The sequence below is a fragment of the Cynocephalus volans genome, chromosome 14 (genome assembly GCF_027409185.1).
Source record: "Cynocephalus volans isolate mCynVol1 chromosome 14, mCynVol1.pri, whole genome shotgun sequence".
Classification (NCBI taxonomy): Eukaryota; Metazoa; Chordata; class Mammalia; order Dermoptera; family Cynocephalidae; genus Cynocephalus; species Cynocephalus volans.
Genome location: NC_084473.1, coordinates 81,042,926 through 81,062,100, shown reverse-complemented (window position 1 = coordinate 81,062,100; position 19,175 = coordinate 81,042,926). Strand labels below are relative to the sequence as shown.

General features: G+C 37.8%; 1 protein-coding gene across 1 annotated transcript in view; it reads right to left on the bottom strand.

Annotated features, from left to right (window-relative positions):
- The window catches only part of DNAH6 (dynein axonemal heavy chain 6), a 305,977-nt gene that overhangs the window by 199,661 nt on the left and 87,141 nt on the right, over positions 1 to 19,175 (bottom strand). Inside the window, exons 14-15 of the mRNA XM_063078669.1 lie at positions 13,691 to 13,942; positions 9,939 to 10,067 (exon numbers count right to left, since the gene is read on the bottom strand). Coding sequence (XP_062934739.1) covers positions 9,939 to 10,067; positions 13,691 to 13,942 — 381 coding nt within the window. The remainder of the gene's footprint in view (positions 1 to 9,938; positions 10,068 to 13,690; positions 13,943 to 19,175) is intronic.

The following is a 19,175-nucleotide window of genomic DNA, read 5'->3' as shown; positions in this document are numbered from 1 at the left end:
TTTGTTGAAGAGATTATCCTTTCCCCATTGTGTATTCTTGGCACCCTTGTTGAGGATCAGGTGACTGACATAAGCATGGGTTTATTTACGGGTTCTCTATTCTGTTTCATGGGTCTATATGCCTCTCTATGCATCTTTTTATGCCAGTACTATTCTGTTTTAATTACTGTTGCTTTGTAACATGTTTTGAGATTAGGAAGTGTGAGGCCTTTGGGTTTTTTCTTTTTTCTCAAGATCATTTTGCTATTTAGATCCCCTGTGGTTCCACAGGAATTTTAGGATTGTTTTTATATTTCTGTGAAAAATGTTATTGTGGTTTTGATAGGCGTTATATTGTCTGCAGATCACTTTGAGTGGTATGGACATTTTAACAATATTAAGTTTTCCAATACATGAACATGAGATACTTTCCATTTATTTCTGTCTTCAGAATTAAGCTTATTCCTAAGTATTTTATTTTATTTATTTTTTGGATGATATTGTAAATGGCATGCTACATTTTTGATGCTACTATAAATTGTCTTATTTCTCTTTTGGATTGCTGTTAGTATACAAAAACACAATTGATTTTTGTATGTCAATTTTATATCCTACAACTTTACTGAATTCATTTATTAATTCTAACTTTTTTTTTCTAGAATCTTTAGGGTTTTTTATTCATAAGAGCATGTCATCTGTGAACAAAGATAATTTTACATTTTCCTTTCTGATTTGGAAATCTTTTATTTCTTTTTCTTGCCTAATTGCTCTGGCTGGTCCTTCCTGTTTTATGGTGAATAGAAGTAGCTAGAGTGGGCATCCTTTTCTTGTTCCTGATCACAGAGGAAAAGCTTTCAGTTTTTCATTGTTGAGTATGGTGTTAGATGTGGGCTTTTCAAATATGGCCTTTATTATGTTGAGTTAATTCCTAGTTTGTTGAGTGTTTTTATAATGCAGAGTATTGAATTTTGTCAAATGTTTTTTTCTGCATAGATTGGTATAATCATGTGATATTTATACTTTTTTCTGTTAATTTAGTGTATAACATTGATTAATTTCTGTATATTGAAACATCCCTGCATCCCAGGGAGAAATTCCACTTGGCCATGGCATGTGATCCCTTTAATATGCTGTTGAATTCAGTCTGATGGTATTTTGTTGAGGACTTGGCATCTATTTTCATCAAATATGTTGGCCTATAGTTTTTTTTTTTCTTTCTTGTAGTGTTTTGGTCTGGTTTTGGTATCAGGATGAAGCTGGCTTCATAAAATGAGTTTAAAAGTGTTTGCTTCTTTTCAATTTTTTAGAAGAGTTTGAGAAGGACTGGTGTTAATTCTTCTTTAAAAGTTTGGTAGAATTCACCAGTACAGCCATCTGGTTCTAGGCTTTTCAATGATGGGATACTTTTTAAATTTCAATTTAATTTTATTTTGTCAATATACAATGGTTGTATATTGTGGTTGATTATTGTGCCCCATTACCAAAACCTCCCTCCCTCCTCCCTCTCCCCCCTCCCTCCCAACAATCTCCTTTCTGTTTGCTGTCATATCAACTTCAAGGAATTGTAATTGTTCTGTCTTCTTACCCCCCCCCACAGGTTGTTTGTGTTTTTATTTATTTATTTTTAGCTCCCACAAATAAGTGAGAACATGTGATATTTCTCTTTCTGTGCCTGACTTATTTCTCTTAATATAATTCTCTCTAGGTCCATCCATGTTGTTGCAAATGGCAGTATTTCATTCTTTTTTATAGCAGAGTAGTATTCCATTGTGTAGATATACCATAGTCACTCATCTGATGATGGACATTTGGGCTGGTTCCAACTCTTAGCTGTTGTAAATAGTGCTGCAACGAACATTGGGGAACAGGTATACCTTCGACTTGATGATTTCCATTCCTCTGGGTATATTCCCAGCAGTGGGATGGCTGATCATATGGTAGATCTATAGGCAATTATTTGAGGAACCTCCATACCATTTTCCATAGAGGCTGCACCATTTTGCAGTCCCACCAAAAATGTATGAGAGTTCCTTTTTCTCCACAACCTCGTCAGCATTTATCATTCACAGTCTTTTGGATTTTAGCCATCCTAACTGGGGTGAGATGATATCTCAATGTGGTTTTGATCTGCGTTTCCCAAATGCTGAGTGATGTTGAGCATTTTTTCATATGTCTGTTATCCATTTGTATATCTTCCTTTGAAATGCCTATTTAGCTCTTTTGCCCATTTTTCACTTGGGTTGCTTGTTTTCTTCTTGTAAAGTTGTTTGAGTTCCTTGTATATTCTGGATATTAATCCTTTGTCAGATGTATATTTTGCAAATATTTTCTCCAACTCTGTTGGTTGTCTTTTAACTCTATTAATTGTTTCTTTTGCTGTGCAGAAGCTTTTTAGTTTGATATAATCCCATTTGTTTATTTTTTCTTTGGTTGCCCATGCTTTTGGGGTTGTATTCCTGAAGTCTGTATCCAGTCCTACTTCCTGAAGTGTTTCTCCTAGGTTTTCTTTAAGAAGTTTTATTGTTTCAGGGTGTATATCTAATTCTTTAACCCACTTTGAGTTGATTTCAGTATATGCTGAGAGGAATGGGTCTAGTTTCATTCTTCTACATATGGATATCCTATTATCCCAGCACTATTTGCTGAAGAGGCAGTCTCTTCCCCAGTGTACAGGCTTGGTGCCTTTGTCAAAGATCAGATGGCTGTAGGTGTGTGGGTTGATTTCTGGATTCTCTATTCTATTCCATTGGTCAGTGTGTCTGTTTTTATGCCAGTACCATGCTGTTTGGGTTATTATAGCTTTGTAGTATAGTTTAAAGTCAGGTAGTGTTGTGCCTCCAGCTTTATGTTTTTCTTTTTGCTCAGCATTGCTTTGGCTATGCGTGGTCTTTTATTATTCCATATAAATGTCTGGATAATTTTTCCATTTCTGAGAAAAATGTCATTGGAATTTTGATGGGGATTACATTGAATGTGTATATCACTTTGGGTAGTATGCACATTTTCACAATGTTGATTCTTCCAATCCAAGAGCATGGGATATCTTTCCATCTTCTTATGTCCTCTTTAATTTCTCTCAGCAGTAGTTTCTAGTTCTCATTATTAGAGATTTTTCACATCCTTGGTTAACTCAATTCCTAAGTATTTTATTTTTTGGTGGCTATTGTAAATGGGCAAACTTTCTTGATTTCTCTTTATGCATGTTCACTATTGGAGAATAGAAATGCTACTGATTTTTGTGTATTGATTTTGTATCCTGCAACTTTGCTGAAATCATTTATCAACTCCAAGAGTTTTTTGGTAGAGGTGTTAGGCTGTTCGATATATAGGATCATGTCACCTGCAAACAGGGACAGTTTGACTATCTTTTCCAATCTGGATGCCCTTTATTTCCTTCTCTTCTCTGATTGCTCTGGCTAGTACTTCCAACACTATACTGAATAGCAGTGGTGAGAGTGGGCATCCTTGTCTAGATCCTGTTCTTAAAGGAAAAGCTTTCAGCTTTTCCCCATTCAGGATGATATTGGCAGTGGGTTTATCATATATGGCTTTAATTATGTTGAGATACTTTCCATCTATACCTAACTTATAGAGTCTTTGTCGTAAATGAGTGTTGAATTTTATCAAATGCTTTTTCAGCATTTATAGAGATGATCGTATGGTCCTTGTGTTTGAATTTATTGATATGGTGTATCACATTTATTGATTTGCATATGTTAAACCAACCTTGCATCCCTGGGATGAATCTGACTTGATCATAGTGTACAATTTTGCATATGTGTTGCTGTATTCTGTTAGCAAGTATTTTATTGAGGATTTTTGCATCTATATTCATCAAGGATATTGGCCTGGAGTTTTCTTTTTTAGTTGTATCTTTACCTGGTTTTGGTATCAGGGTGATGTTTGCTTCATAGAATGAGTTTGGGAGATTTGTGTCTGTTTCAATCATTTGGAATAGTTTGTAGAGAATTGGTGTCAATTCCTCTTTGAATGTTTTGTAAAATTCTGCTGTGAATCCATCTGGTTCTGGGCTTTTCGTTGTTGGGAGCCTTCTGATCACAGCTTCAATCTCTTTTACTGCTATCAGTCTGTTCAGATTTTCTACATCTTCTTGGCTCAGTTTTGGTAGCTTGTGTGTGGCGAGAAATTTATCCATTTCCTCCAGATTTTCAAATTTGTTGGCATATAGTTGTTTACAGTAGTCTCAAATGATTCCTTGTATTTCAGATGTATCATTTGTAATATCACCTTTCTCATTTCTAATTTTTGTTATTTGGGTCTTCTCTCTTCTATTTTAGTTAGCTGTGCTAATGGTTTATCAATTTTATTTCTCTTTTCAAAAAACCAACTTTTTGATTCATTAATCTTTTGTATTGTTTTTTGGGTTCAATTTCATTAAGGTCTGCTCTGATCTTAATGATTTCTTTCCATCTGCTAACTTTGGGTTTGGATTGTTCTTGTTTTTCTAGTTCTTTAAGGTGAAGTATTAGGTTGTTCACTTACCATCTTTCCATTCTTCTGAAGTAAGCATTTAATGTGATAAATTTCACCTTTAGTACTGCTTTTGCTATATCCCACGGGTTTTGGTATGATATATCATTATTTTCATTAGTTTCAATAAATTTTTTGATTTCCTGTTTGATTTCTTCTTGGACCCATATGTTTAATTTCCATGTGTTTGTATAGTTTCCAGAGTTTCATTTGTTATTGATTTCTAATTTTAATCCATAGTGGTCTGAAAAAATACATGGGATAAATCCAATTTTTTTGAATTTGTTAAGACTTGATTTGTGACCTAACATGTGATCTATCCTGGAGAATGATCCATGTGCTGATGAGAAGAAAGAATATTCTGAGGTTGTTGGATGGAATGTTCTGTAGATATCTGCCAAGTCCAATTAGTCTAGAGTGTTGTTTAGATCTTGTGTTTCTCTGCTGATTCTTTGTCTAGATGATCTGTCCAATATTGACAGTGGGGTGTTCAGGTCCACTGCTATTATGGTATTAGTGTCTATCTCCTTCTTTTGGTCTAATAGAGTTTGCTTTATAAATCTGGCTGCTCCAACATTGGGTGCATATATATTTATGATTGTTATATTTTCTTGATGGATGAATACTTTTATAATTATGTACTGGCCCTCATTGTCTCTTTTTATGGTTTTTAGTTTAAAGTCTATTTTGTTATATATAAGAATAGCTACTCCAGCTCATTTTTCATTTCTGTTTGCATGGTAAATCTTTTTCCATCCTTTCACTCTTAGTCTATGTGAGTCTTTATAGGTGAGGTGGGTCTCTTGAAGGCAGCATATAGTTGGTTTCTCCTTTTTAATCCAGTCATCCAGTGTATGTCTTTTGATTGGGGAACTTAATTTTTTTACATTAAGAGTTGTTATTGAAAAGTGTTGATTTACTTCTAGCATTTTATTGATTTTTGTTTTGATGTCTTAAGTGTCTTTTGTTCCTTTCTTTCTGATTTACTGTTTATTTTTTGTATTTGTTAGTTCCTTGGGTTGTAGATGAGCTTTTTTTCTCTTCGCTATTGCCATTTTTATTTTACTTGTGGGTTTTGATTTTTCTTGAGTTTTTATGGCAGTGGTAGTTATTTTTCAGGAACCAAGCCCAGAACTCCCTTGAGAATTTCCTGTGAGGATGATCGTGTGGTAGTGAGTTCCCACAGTTTTTGTTTGTCTGAGAAATATACTATTTGCCCTTCATTTCAGAAAGATATACTTGCGGGGTAGATTATTCTTGGCTGGCAATCTCTGTCTTTTAGTATTTTGAATATCTCATGCCATTTTTTTCTGGCTTTTAGGGTTTGTGATGAAAAGTCTGATGTTAGTCTGATTGGGGCTCCCTTATAGGTGATTTGATGCTTCTCTCTTGAAGCTTTTAAGATTCTCTCTTTGTCTTTTAGCTTTGCCAATTTGAGTATAACATGTCTTGGAGAAGACCTTTTTGGGTTGAATATGTTTGGGGATCTTTGAGCTTCCTGAACCTGAAGATTGTGTCTTTTCCTATACCTGGGAAGTTTTCTGCCACTATTTTGGTGAATATGTTTTCAAAGCAATCTGCTTTTTCCTCCCCTTCTGAAATACCCATGAGTCAGATATTTGAGCTCTTAAGGTTGTCTGATATCTCTCTTAGATTTTCTTCAATGTTTTAAATTCTTTTTCTTTTTTTTTTGTTTGCCTGTGTTATTTGAAACAGCCCATCTTCAAGGTCAGAAGTTCTCTCTTCTGCTTCTGCAAGCCTGCTGGTTAAACTCTCTGTTGTGTTTTTTATTTTGTTGAATGAATTCTTCAGCTTGGCAAGCTCTGCTGCATTCTTTTTCAGGGCATTGATTTCCTTGTACATTTCTTCTTTCAGGTCCCGAATACTTTTACTCATTTCATCATGTTGTCTAACTGAGTTTTCTTGTATCTCATTTAGTTTCCTTAGAATTATCAGTTGAAATTCCTTGCCAGACATTTCAAGGACTTGTTCTATAGGATCTAGAGCTTGAGAGTTATTACCCTTTGGTGGTGTACTTTCTTGATATTTCATATTTCTGGTATCTTTCTTTTGATGTTTAGTTATTGTGGCAGGGGATTTCATAGTCCATTGGTTGGACCCTATTTTCTGGCTAGGATGCTGCTGTGACTGCCAATTTGGTATGGCTGCCTCAGGTTCTGCTCAGTTGCCCATGAGTGCCTTGGGTGTGTGGTCGCCTTGGGTCTTGGGCCTCTCCAGGGAGGTGCCTCTCTGGTCAGCATGCACTCGGCCAGACTGGAGATGTAGTTGGGTGGCGGTGGTGAGGCCTACCTTCTGGGTTGCACGCTGGTACCGCAGGGTATGTGGTCTCTGCAGCTCTTGCGCTTCTCCAGCTGGGCACCTCTCTCAGGATACTTTTTATTACTGATTCAATCTCCTTACTAGTTATAGGTCTGTTCATATTTCCCATTTGTTCATGACTCAGTCTTGCTGGGTTTTATGTTTCTAGGTGTTTATCCATTTCTCCTAGGTTATCCAGTTTATTGCCACATAGTTATTTATAATAGTCTCTCATGATTCTCTTTATTTCTATGGCATCAGTTGTAATGACTCTTCTTTCATTTCTGACTTTATTTGAGTCTTCTCTTTTTTTTCTTACTTAGTCTAGCTAAAGGTTTTTCAATTTAACCCTTCAAAAACCCAGGTGTTAGTGTTGTTGATTTTCAATTGTTTTTTTATTCTCTATTTCATTTCTTTCATTCTTTTTTTCATGTCATGAACTTTTCCTTATTTTTATTATTTATTTATATTTATGTATTTATTTAATCAATATACAATGTAGTTGATATTCATGTTCCTTTACAGATTCCTTCTTTCCCCCTCCCACCCATCAACATCTTATCTGTTCACTTCTCTTAACAAGTTCAAGGAATTGTGATTGTTGTGTCTTCTTCCCTGCTGCCCCCGTTTGTTTGTGTATTTATTTATTTATTTTTAGATCTCACTAATAAGTGAGAACATGCTATTTCATTTATTTCTCCTCTAATTTTTATTATTTCCTTCCATATGTTAACTTTGCAGTTAGTTTTCTTTTTCTTTCTGCTTTTCTAGTTATTTGGGGTGTAAAGTAAGATTGTTTATTTGCGATATTTCTCTTTTTTTTAAATGTAGGGGTTTATCATTATAAACTTCCCTCTTAGAACTGCTTTTGCAGTGTTCAATAAGTTTTGCTATGTTACATTTTTATTTTTGTTTGTTTCATGAAATTTTCTAATTTCCTTTTTTATTTCTTCTTAGATTGGTTTTCAAAACTGTATTACTTATTTTTTACATATCTGTGAATATTTTAGCTTTCTGTCTGCTATTCATTTTCTAGTTTTATTCCATTGCAGTTAGAAAAGATACTTTGTATGATTTCAATCTTAAACTTGTTAAGACTTGTTTTGTGAACAAAGATGCGATCTATTCTGGATAAAGATCCATGTGTGCTTGAGAGAAATGTGTATTCTACTGTTCTTTGGAATGTTCTATATATGTCTGTTAGGTCTATTGGTTTGTAGTACTGTTCAAGTTCTCTATTTGCTTATTGAACTTCTGTCTGGATGTTCCATTCATTATTGGAAGTGAGATACTGAAATTCCTCACTGTTATTTCTTCCTTTAGGTCTGTCAGTGTTCGCTTCTTATATTTGGATGCTCTGATGTTGGATGTATAAATATTTATAATTGTTATATCTTCTTGGTGAATTGACCATTTTTTATTACATAACATCCTTTTTTATCTTTTGACATTTTTTGAGTTAAAGTATATTTCGTCTGATGTAGGTATGGCCATTCCTGCTCTCTTTTAATTATCATTTGCATGGAATATATTTTTCTATCTTTTCAATTTCAGCCTTTGTGTGTCTGTGATTCTAAAGTGAGTCTATTGTAGACAGCATATAGTTGGGTTGTTTTTTAATCCACTTGACCACCCTATGTCTTTTGATTGGAAAGTTTAATCCATTTACATATAATTATTGATAGGTAAGGACTTACTGCTGCTATTTTATTTATTTACTTATTTAAATTTATTTATTTATTTATTTATTATTATTATTTTACTTTCTAAGATTGTGCTGTGGAGCAGTTGAGAGGATGGGGAGAGAAGGGAGAGGGATATACAGTGGGAGGAGGAGGAGGGAGGGGGGCATGGTAAGGCCCATGGCTCATTCCCACAAGGCAGACTGGGGGACCAGGTTGGATGCAGATTTTGGGGTGTGTGGCTGAGGCCTTCAGCGCCGCCACCCTGGCTTGGGAGACTAGAATGTTTCTGGTGGAGGCTCAGTGGTCATTATTGGGCTAGATGCAGATGTTTGGGGAGCCACCAACTGGGAGCCTGGGGTGCTTCTGGCAGTGGCTTGGGGGTCAACACTGGGCTGGATGTGGATGTCAGGGGGCATGGCTGAGGCCCTCAGACCCCCACTGCCCAAGCTCGGGAGCCTGAGGTGTTTCTGATGGTGGCTTGGTGGTCATTGCTGGACTGGGTGTGGATGTCAGGGGGGCATGGCTCAGGCCGCCGGTTCCCCACTGCTCCAGCTCAGGAAACTGGGGCACTGCTGGCAGGAACTCAGTGGTCATCACTGGGCTGTTGCTCAGTGGTTTCCAAACTGGGGCCTTGGGGCCCTTTCTTGATCATACGAATCTTTTCTTTCCTATTCTCTTTTCTTGCTGGTTTCTCTAAAAGCTACCCAAAGCACCTGCATCCCTTGCCCTTTTCTCTTTAGTTTTTTGAGATACATCTTTTAGCTTTATTAAATTTATCCTTTTGTATTCATTTGTTTCCTGGCTTAGCTGAGGATCTCTTCTTCCTCAAATTGGCACATCAAACCAGGGAAAATCAGGTAATATTCATGAAATCATAACATATATATGAATGTAAAAGAAGCTTGAATCTTACTTAAGACAGGATAGAGGGCCTTTAATTGACCACATTAAAAAATCCACATACATTTTAACATAGAAACTACAGTTCTTGGTCTAAGGGTTTTCTATAATTCACAATTAGTTTTTAATAAGAAAGGTATTTTCTCTCTCATGTGTACTAATCTTTAAACACTTCAAAGAAGGAAGCATTATATTTTGTATTTGAGACTGTTTGTAGCACACTGACTAGCACATAATTGTCTAAACATTGAATGTTTACAGTCACATTATTGAAAATACAGACATGCATCATATAACGATGTTTCGTTATATGATGGTGGACCATATATACAATAGTGGTTCCATATGATTATAATGGCTATATACCATATAGCCTAGGTGTGTAGTAGGCTATACCATCTAGGTTTGTGGAAGTACATTCTACGATGTTCATTCAATGATGAAATTACCTAATGACACCTTTTTCAGAACATATCCCTATCATTAAGTGACATGACTGTACTTGTGCATAAATGTTATCACTATGCACACATTTTAAAAACAGATGCGTAGAACTGTCATTACCTTAAAATTCTTCTGATAGGATTTATATTGAAATGCACGTTTTTGAAGATCATCTACAACACATTGCAGATCATTCAACATGAGCTTTATTTTGTCTTGGTCAGCATTAATATCCAAAATCTGTGGATCCTGTAAAATTAAGATAGTTTTTGATTAGTCATTCCTACTATTTGATGCAGAACAATTAGATTATTAATTAATTAATTATTTTCTAACTCTCTTTTCTCTCTGATTTTTAGAAACTGTTAAAAATGGTTGCTTTTCTTGAATTTTAAAGCAACACACACACACACACACATAGAGAATTGAAGAAAACAGTGCTATGGGGATAACATTGTTTTTAAGTAGTACCTAGTACGTTCTCCTTCATCTGCTTTCATTTCCTACAGTTCGTCAACCAATACGACTTCAGGTAAGAGAGGTGAATGCAACAAGGAAGAGAAGAAAGAGGGTAGGATATTAGGAAAAATCCTATTTTATAACAAAAGAATAAAAATCTCTTTTAAAGTCTGAGAGGGAGGAAGAGAGAAAATAAAGAATATAAATGGCAAGACATACATTTTTTTGGTTGACCTGTTGGGGTTGAAACTGCAGTGAATGAGAATGGACTAGTTCAGAAGCAAAGTAGAGACTCTTTCCTAGGCTTGGGAGACTCTGAGAAAATTGGAAGAATCTGAGAACTATTCTAAGCATAGCTTCAGGGGGCCAGTTCCATCTGTCGTTCAGCATGGCCCTGCATTCAAAATGGCAACATGCTCCAGATTAGAAAAAACTAAGGGAAATGTTTAGGCAGAAGGGGCTTGTGTTGAAACTCAGCTGCCTCCTGGATTGGTGTTGTATGTAGGGGGATCCTGAAGTTCTCATCTGTCTTAATTCTGGCAGCTGGGAACTGCTGAGAGAACTAGTGAAAAAGAAGCAGTCTGAGGCCACAATGAGAAAGGCAGAAATGACTCGAGACTGCAGGGCTGCAGCAGAAATGACAGATTGCAGCAGTAGAGACTAGGGTGGTGCCTAAAGAACCAGGGAGGACTCTTTGCTAACAGTTGCTTGGGACAACCAGGCCCAGCCCAGCCAAACTGCACTGGAAGCTGCTAAGATCCAGAAGGTGGCGTGAGGACCAAATGTCCCTCCCTTCCATCCACCATGAGGAAATGCAAGCTTCCCTTTATGGGGAAAGAGTAGGGAGGGGATGATGGCAAGGGTGAAAAAATGACTGATAGTTTAGATTTTGAACTGAATTAAAATCTATCCAGAAAAGACCGAGTTACAATAAAGCAGACATTACAAATGGAAATAAATTGAGTTATCATCAATTGTCACATTTAGGTTTTCTCTCTAACTTAGTCCCCTCATTGGCAGGAGTGGGGGTCTTGAGAGCAAGATGATATCATTAATGGAAATAATGAAGTTACCATTCTTTGCCCAAGAATAATAGTGAATTAATTTCAAACTCTCTATAGAAGAAACATTAGAACCCGTGTTATGATTTTCATGTATGTGAATTATGCTATTTAAAATGCTTGATTACACATAAAGCACATACTGGCACTTTCTCTAATGATCTGTCTATACATACAAAGGATGATAATTCATACTTTTTAATAGTCTGTGTATAGATTACAGTATATGGTAATCTGCATTAATCTATGCTGTGTATAGACTGCAGTGTATGGTACAGCAGTTAATAGTAGACTATTAACCATTGGAAGCAGACTGCCTAAGCTTGAATACTGGTTCCTCCATTTACTATCTGTGTGACCTGGGCAAACTACTTAACCTCCCTGTATCTTACTGTCTTTCTCTGTAAAATGTCTTACAAGGTGGTGCTCTAACCAACTGAGCTAACTGGCCAGCCCTTTCTCTCTAAAATGTAAATAATAAAATACTACAGATGTTCTGAGAATTAAATGAGTTGACACATGAAAACATATATAAAAATTCTTCTAGGAGTATCAGTCATCACTGCTAAAAACTGTAAACAATTCCAATGCCCATCAACCATGGAACGGATAACAAAATTGTGAAATACAATCAAATACTATATACCAACAAGTATGGATAATATACGTCCAAACACAGCAACATGGACGAATCTCAGGAACATAACAAAATGAAATAAAGGGCATACTGTTTGATTTGAGTTAACTGAAGTTCAAAAACAGGCAAAACTAATTTATGACATTAGCATTCAGGGCAGTAGCTGTCTTTGAGAGGAAGAAAGGATCAGTAAAGAGGAGGGGACACTCTGGGTACCAGTAATGCTATAGTGCTATAGTCCTTGACATGAGAAGTGGACACATGGATGTGTTCACTTTCTGATAATTCATTGAGTTGTACAGTTATTATGCTAATGTACTCTTTTGTCTGTGAGAAAATACAAAAATGCTTTGCTATGGGTCAAATGTGTTTCCCCAAAGTTAAGGTATTGCAAACTTGACTCCCATTGTAACAGTGTTAAGAGGGTGGGAAATCCAATTACGGTATTTGAAAGGTGGGCTCTTTAAGACGCAATTAGATTGTGAGGGTTGTGCTCTAGTAAATGGATTGCTCCATTCATGGAGTAATGGGTGCGTCCTCAAGGCTTTATAAAGAGGGCGATTGAGAAGGTTAGTTCTCTCTTAGTCTTGCCATTCTTGCCATGTGACACCCTGGTTACCACAAGACCCTATAGACAGTTTCCTCTAGAAGAAGGGCCTCACCAGATATGTTCTCTGGGTCTTGGACTTCCCAGCCTCCAAACTGTGAGAAATAAATTTCATTTCTTTATAAATTACTCAGTTTCATGTATTCTGTTATAAACAACAGGAACAGAATAATATATTTCAATACAAAGTAAAAACAATGTCAAGTTCTTAGAACAGTTCTTGACAAATAGTAAGCACACAATGTGAGTTGTTTTTTAGGTTTCCATGTCAATACGTGTAAATGTATATTGTAATCTTTAATGTCTCTACTGTATTGTATTTCTTTGAGTGGATGTACCCTGATGTATTTTATGCATCAACTGTTGATGGATGTTAAGTTTTTTCCAGTTTTTCTTTTTTGATTTGGTTTTATAATAGGATTTAGCCAATGTTAATAATGAAATAAGAAATCATTACAAAGTCATATTTTCAGGTATGTTTCAGTTACCCAGATGCCAATTCTAAATTCTTTTTTTAAAACCCTGTATCTTTTCTATAGTAAAATTTGTGCAAGTTAATGAGATATCCTTCACTACCATCTACCAGTTTATACCCTGCTTCTTTCTAAAGGGAAGTTTTCTAATATGCCAAAAAAACTTTAAAACAGCTATAAAATATGCTAGCAAGTTGTAAAAACACACATTTCAAAATATAAGCACAAGCTAGGAGAAATAGAATTCAAAATTACATATACACCTATGATGGTCTGAAATTTATTCTGCACTTACAGGTTCAGAAACGCTTTAATTTTAAATAGCAATTCAAAGGCTATTAGTTGATTAGTCAGAATGAATCCATAAAAAACAAAAGTTAAATCAGTTTAAAATAAAATGCTTCCTAAACAGTTTAAAGCATAGATCTTAAATGTTCTCACCAAAAAAATAAGTATGTGAGGTGATGGATATGTTAATTAGCTTAATTAACCATTTCACAATGTATACAAATGTCAAAACATCATGTTGTACTACATACATCCGTACAATTTTATTTGTCAATTATACTTTAATAAAAAATGTAATAATCAAACTTTGCACAGGTTATTTAAAAAAAATAATTGCTTTAGCTTACCTGTGCTTTCATCTTTACTTCATTCACTTCATTATTTAGATCTTCAAGATCTCTACCCAAACTCAGACAAAATTGCTTAATGCTTGTTTCTCTGTCACCCACTGATTTATCAATGGCATTCCGCACAGCAACAATGGATGGCTTCATAGTTGCAAAAACAGCAAAGTCTTCAGGAGGTGTGGGCACCTGATATTGTTCAATAAGCTTGTACATTTGTACAACTATATTCCCTTCCTCTTCAAGGTTTTCAATCTAAATAGAAACATTGGTTGCCAGTTAAATAAAGCAGAATCCTATCATACCCATTAGTTTTTTTTCTGATAGAAGACAGTCATTGTGCAATATGAACACCAAGCAAGAATAGTTAGAACATGAGGAGTGCCTTTAATGTTAGTTACAAGCAAGTTGGCTGAAGCCTGCTGGGTGATAGTCATTGCTGTAGTGTGGGCAATCAGCGGAGCTTACTACTATTAGCAGTGCTCTCCTCAAAGTTTCTTCTTTTTCTCTCTCTCTTTTGTTCTCTGGAAGCATTGAATGGTGACAATATTTAAAGTTTTCCGAGACAGCATGTGCTGTTGAGAATGTTCAGCTGCAAACTTTGAGCTTCCAGGCACTTGTGCAGAGCAGTGATTGTCCCAAAGCAGTCCCTGAGTTGTGGGTAGGCCATGCTCCTGGAAGCATAGGCAGTACCCAGAACTACAGTGAACCTCCCACTAACCTGTAATAAATTATTTTACTATATCCAAATGCCTTCTAAACATCTTCACTTTGATGTCCTACCTTCAGTGGACAGTGCATTTTTTGTCTTTCCTAATTTTCTGGCCAGGGACACCCCAGTTTGGGGGAAATCCCTTATCCTCAACTCTGCCACATGGTTCTAGAGGGAACAGCAATGTTTATACTACTTGACCTAACCTCCTGGCCATGAGCTGAACCAAGCAGCATCAAGTTGGGACCTAGAGAACCTAGCTCAGTCCCATCTTTCTCTTGAATACTGGAAGAGTTAGATTGTAGTTGCTGGCAGAGGCCATTTGCTTTTATGTAGAAACCAAAAAGAGGTATTTAAATGAGAAGATAACTGCAGAGAGGCTTTTAGGGAAATAGTTCTCAACCTTTAGCTTGCATCAAATGACCTTGGAAAGCTCGTTAAAACAGATTGCTGAGGTGGTCCTTCCTCTCGCCATCTCTTAAGGGAGGACTGCTGCTGCAGACCGGTCGTGGGGGGTGACCTCCACTTTGCCCCTGGCAGGAGAGGCTGCCTCATTTACAGACAACAGCTTTAAAGTGTGGAGCAGGAAAAGAACTGTTTCTTAGCTGCAAAAGTGAGTCTTGAAACAGGGAACACGGCGCCAGGGCTGCTGTGGATGCAGCCAGGATCCCGGAGGCTGGGGCCGCGCTGAAGGCAGCCAGCTGCCCTATTCAGGATTCCAGGTTTCAGGCCGGCATTAAAGAAGATTCCTGGGAGTGCCCAAGCCGCGCCGCGACTGAACAGCCCGAGGCGGCAGCGGCCGAGAACTGGGAAAGGCGGCAAACCAGAGACAGAGAGCGAGCACCCAACCTGGCACAGCACTGTGAGTGATCCCTGGCACAGCTCTGTTCGGGGGGTGGATGCCCACGCGGCTCCCGCCTGCACCACCAGCCCACTCACCGCAGGTGCTGCCTCCATTTTCCCAGGTGCGGGCAGCTCCGCCCTGCTCGGCCATCACTGAGCCCTCCCACTTGCTGGCCTGGCGCCAGGCTTTCCGGAGCCTGCGGACCGGCCTTGGCTCCCACTCCCTCCGCGGTTCTCTGGCGGGGCTGGTGGCAGAGGGCGTCCCGGGCCAGTTTCGGGAGGGCAAGGAAGTACGGGCGGGCCGACTGTCACTCCACCATACCCTGGACTCCGGCCCCAGGTAAACTCCCTGTTACTGGAAGGCAGATACCATCTCTGCGGCCACCAGTTTGGAAAAAAGCCTAACGAATTTCTGGTTGGGAATAGTGTGGTAGGAGAGTTCCCAGGTCCGCTTGAACCTGCCGGAGACCAGGCTGCAGGTGGGCGCTAGACTCGGTTTATACTGGGGGGATACAAAGGTGAACAAGACCCGAGAAAGATCTACATAGTGCCACAAAGGCACCCAGAGAGACTGGTCGTCTGTGCCCAGCAGAAACCTGGTAGACTTCCTGGGCGAGGCGGTACCGAGCAGGGTCTTGAAGGCCCAGCTGTTAGACGAGGGGTGCAGAAGACACGCCTCAGCCCAGCACAGTGCGCACAGAGTGGGGAGACGTGCGGCCAGGGAGGCGGAGACTCGACAAAAACCACACACCCGGTGGGGTCGCTACTGCACGATCTGACAGCCTGGGCCAGAGCACACGGAACAGGGAGAAGTCCTGCACAGGAAGTGAAAGCTCAACAGAGATCACACACCCTGTGGTACGTGACCCACCAGCCCAGCAGAGTCCAAGCTGACCAGAAAGGTGGCTCCCTGGAGAAGCCCAAGACCCGAGGCAACCACACACACAAGGCACTAGAGGCCAACTGAGCAGTCACGGAGGGAGCCATACGAAATTGGCAACCACAGCAACATCCTAGTTAGTCATTAGTCTCAAACCGGTGGACTGTGAAACCCCCGGCCACAATGAATAAACACCAAAAAAAAGACACCAGAAATACAAAAAATCAAGAAAGTACACCACCAAAAGTTAATAAATCTCAAACTCTAGATCCTATAGAACAAGAAGCCCTTGAAATGACTGACAAGGAATTTCGAGTGATAATTCTAAAGAAACTGAATGAGATACAAGAAAACTCAGCTAGACATCATGATGAAATGAGGAAAAGTATACAGGATCTGAAAGAGGAAATGTACAAGGAAATCAATGTCCTGAAAAAACAATGTAGCAGAACTTGCTGAACTGAAGAAGTTATTCAACGAAATAAAAAACACAACGGAGAGTTTAACCAGCAGGCTTGTCGAAGTTGAAGAGAGAACCTCTGAACTTGAAGATGGGCTGTTTGAAATAACACAAGCAGACAAAAAGAAAGAAAAAAGAATCAAGGACATTGAAGAAAATCTGAGAGAGATATCAGACAAACATAAGCGATCAAATATCCGAGTCATGGGTATTCCAGAAGGGGAGGAAAATGGAGATTCCATTGAAAACATATTCAACAAAATAGTGGCAGAAAACTTCCCAGGTATAGGAAAAATCACAGATCTTCAGATCCAGGAAGCTCAACGATCTCCAAACGTATTCAACCCAAAAAGGCCTTCTCCAAGACATGTCATAGTCAAATTGGCAAAACTCAGAGACAAAGAGAGAATCTTAAAAGCTGCAAGAGAGAAGCGTCAAATCACCTATAAGGGAGCCCCAATCAGGTTAACATCAGACTTTTCATCACAAACCCTAAAAGCTAGAAAGGAATGGGATGATATTTTCAAAATACTAAAAGACAAAGATTGCCAGCCAAGAATACTCTACCCTGCAAGGCTATCCTTCCGAAATGAGGGGCAAATAGTATATTTCTCAGACAAACAAAAACTGCGGGAGTTCACTACCACAAGACCACCCTTACAAGAAATCCTCAAGGGAGTACTGGGTTTTGGTTCCTGAAAAATAACTACCACTGCCATAAAAACCCAAGAAAAATCTAAACCCGCTAGTATAATAAAAATGGCATTCATGAAGAGAAAACAAGCTAACAAAAACACTATCTACAACCTAAGGAACCAACAAACACAGAAAACAAACAGTAAATCAGAAAGCAAGGAACAAAAGACACCTAAGACAACCAAACAACCAATAAAATGCTAGGAATAAATCAACACCTTTCAATAACAACTCTTAATGTAAAAGGCTTAAATTCCCCAATTAAAAGACACAGACTGGCTGACTGGATCAAAAAGCAGGACCCAACTATATGCTGCCTACAAGAGACCCACCTCACCCATAAAGATTCACACAGACTAAGAGTGAAAGGATGGAAAAAGATTTACCATGCAAACAGAAAAGAAAACCGAGCTGGAGTAGCTATTCTTCTATCTGACAAAATAGACTTTAAACTAAAAACCATAAAAAGAGACAATGAGGGACACTACTTAATGATAAAAGGACTGATCCATCAAGAAGACATAACAATCATAAATATGTATGCACCCAATGTTGGAGCAGCCAGATTTATAAAACAAACTCTATTAGACCTAAAGAAGGAAATAGACACTAATACCATAATAGCAGGGGACCTGAACACCCCACTGTCAATATTAGACAGATCATCTAGGCAAAGAATCAGTAGAGAAACACAAGATCTAAACAAGACTCTAGACCAAATGGAATTGGCAGATATCTACAGAACATTCCACCCAACAACCTCAGAATATTCATTTTTCTCATCAGCACATGGATCATTCTCCAGGATAGATCACATATTAGGTCACAAATCAAGTCTCAATAAATTCAAAAAAATTGCAATTATCCCATGTATCTTCTCAGACCACAATGGATTAAAACTAGAAATTAATAACAAACAAAACTCTGGAAAATATACAAACACATGGAAATTAAACAGCATTCTACTTAATGACTTATGGGTCCAAGAGGAAATCAAGCAGGAAATCAAAAAATTTATTGAAACTAATGAAAACAATGATACATCATACCAAAACCTGTGGGATACTGCAAAAGCAGTATTGAGGGGAAAATTTATTGCATTAAACACTCACTTCAGCAGAATAGAAAGATGGCAAGTGAACAACCTAACACTTCACCTTAAAGAACTAGCAAAACAAGAACAATCCAAACCTAAAGTTAGCAGACGGAAAGAAATCATTAAGATCAGAGCAGAACTGAATGAAATTGAAAACCAAAAAACAATTCAAAAGATCAACGAATCAAAAAGTTGGTTTTTTGAAAAGATAAATAAAATTGACAAACCATTAGCATGGCTAACAAAAAAAAGAAGAGAGAAGACTCAAATAACAAAAATTAGAAATGAAAAAGGCGATATTACAACTGATTCATCTGAAATACAAGGAATCATTCGAGACTACTATAAACAACTATACGCCAACAAATTTGAAAATCTGGAGGAAATGGATAAATTTCTGGACACACACAAGCTCCCAAAACTGAACCGTGAAGATGTAGAAAATTTGAACAGACCAATAACAATACAGGAGATTGAAGCTGTTATCAGTAGGCTCCCAACAAAGAAAAGCCTAGGACCAAATGGATTCACAGCAGAATTTTACCAAACATTCAAACAGGAATTGACACTGATTCTTTACAAATTATTCCAAAAGATTGAAACGGACGCAAATCTCCCAAACTCATTCTATGAAGCAAACATCATCCTGATACCAAAACCAGGTAAAGATATAGCCAAAAAAGAAAACTACAGGTGGATATCCTTGATGAATATAGATGCAAAAATCCTCACTAAAATACTAGCAAACAGAATACAGCAACACATACGAAAAATTATTCATCACGATCAAGTGGGATTCAT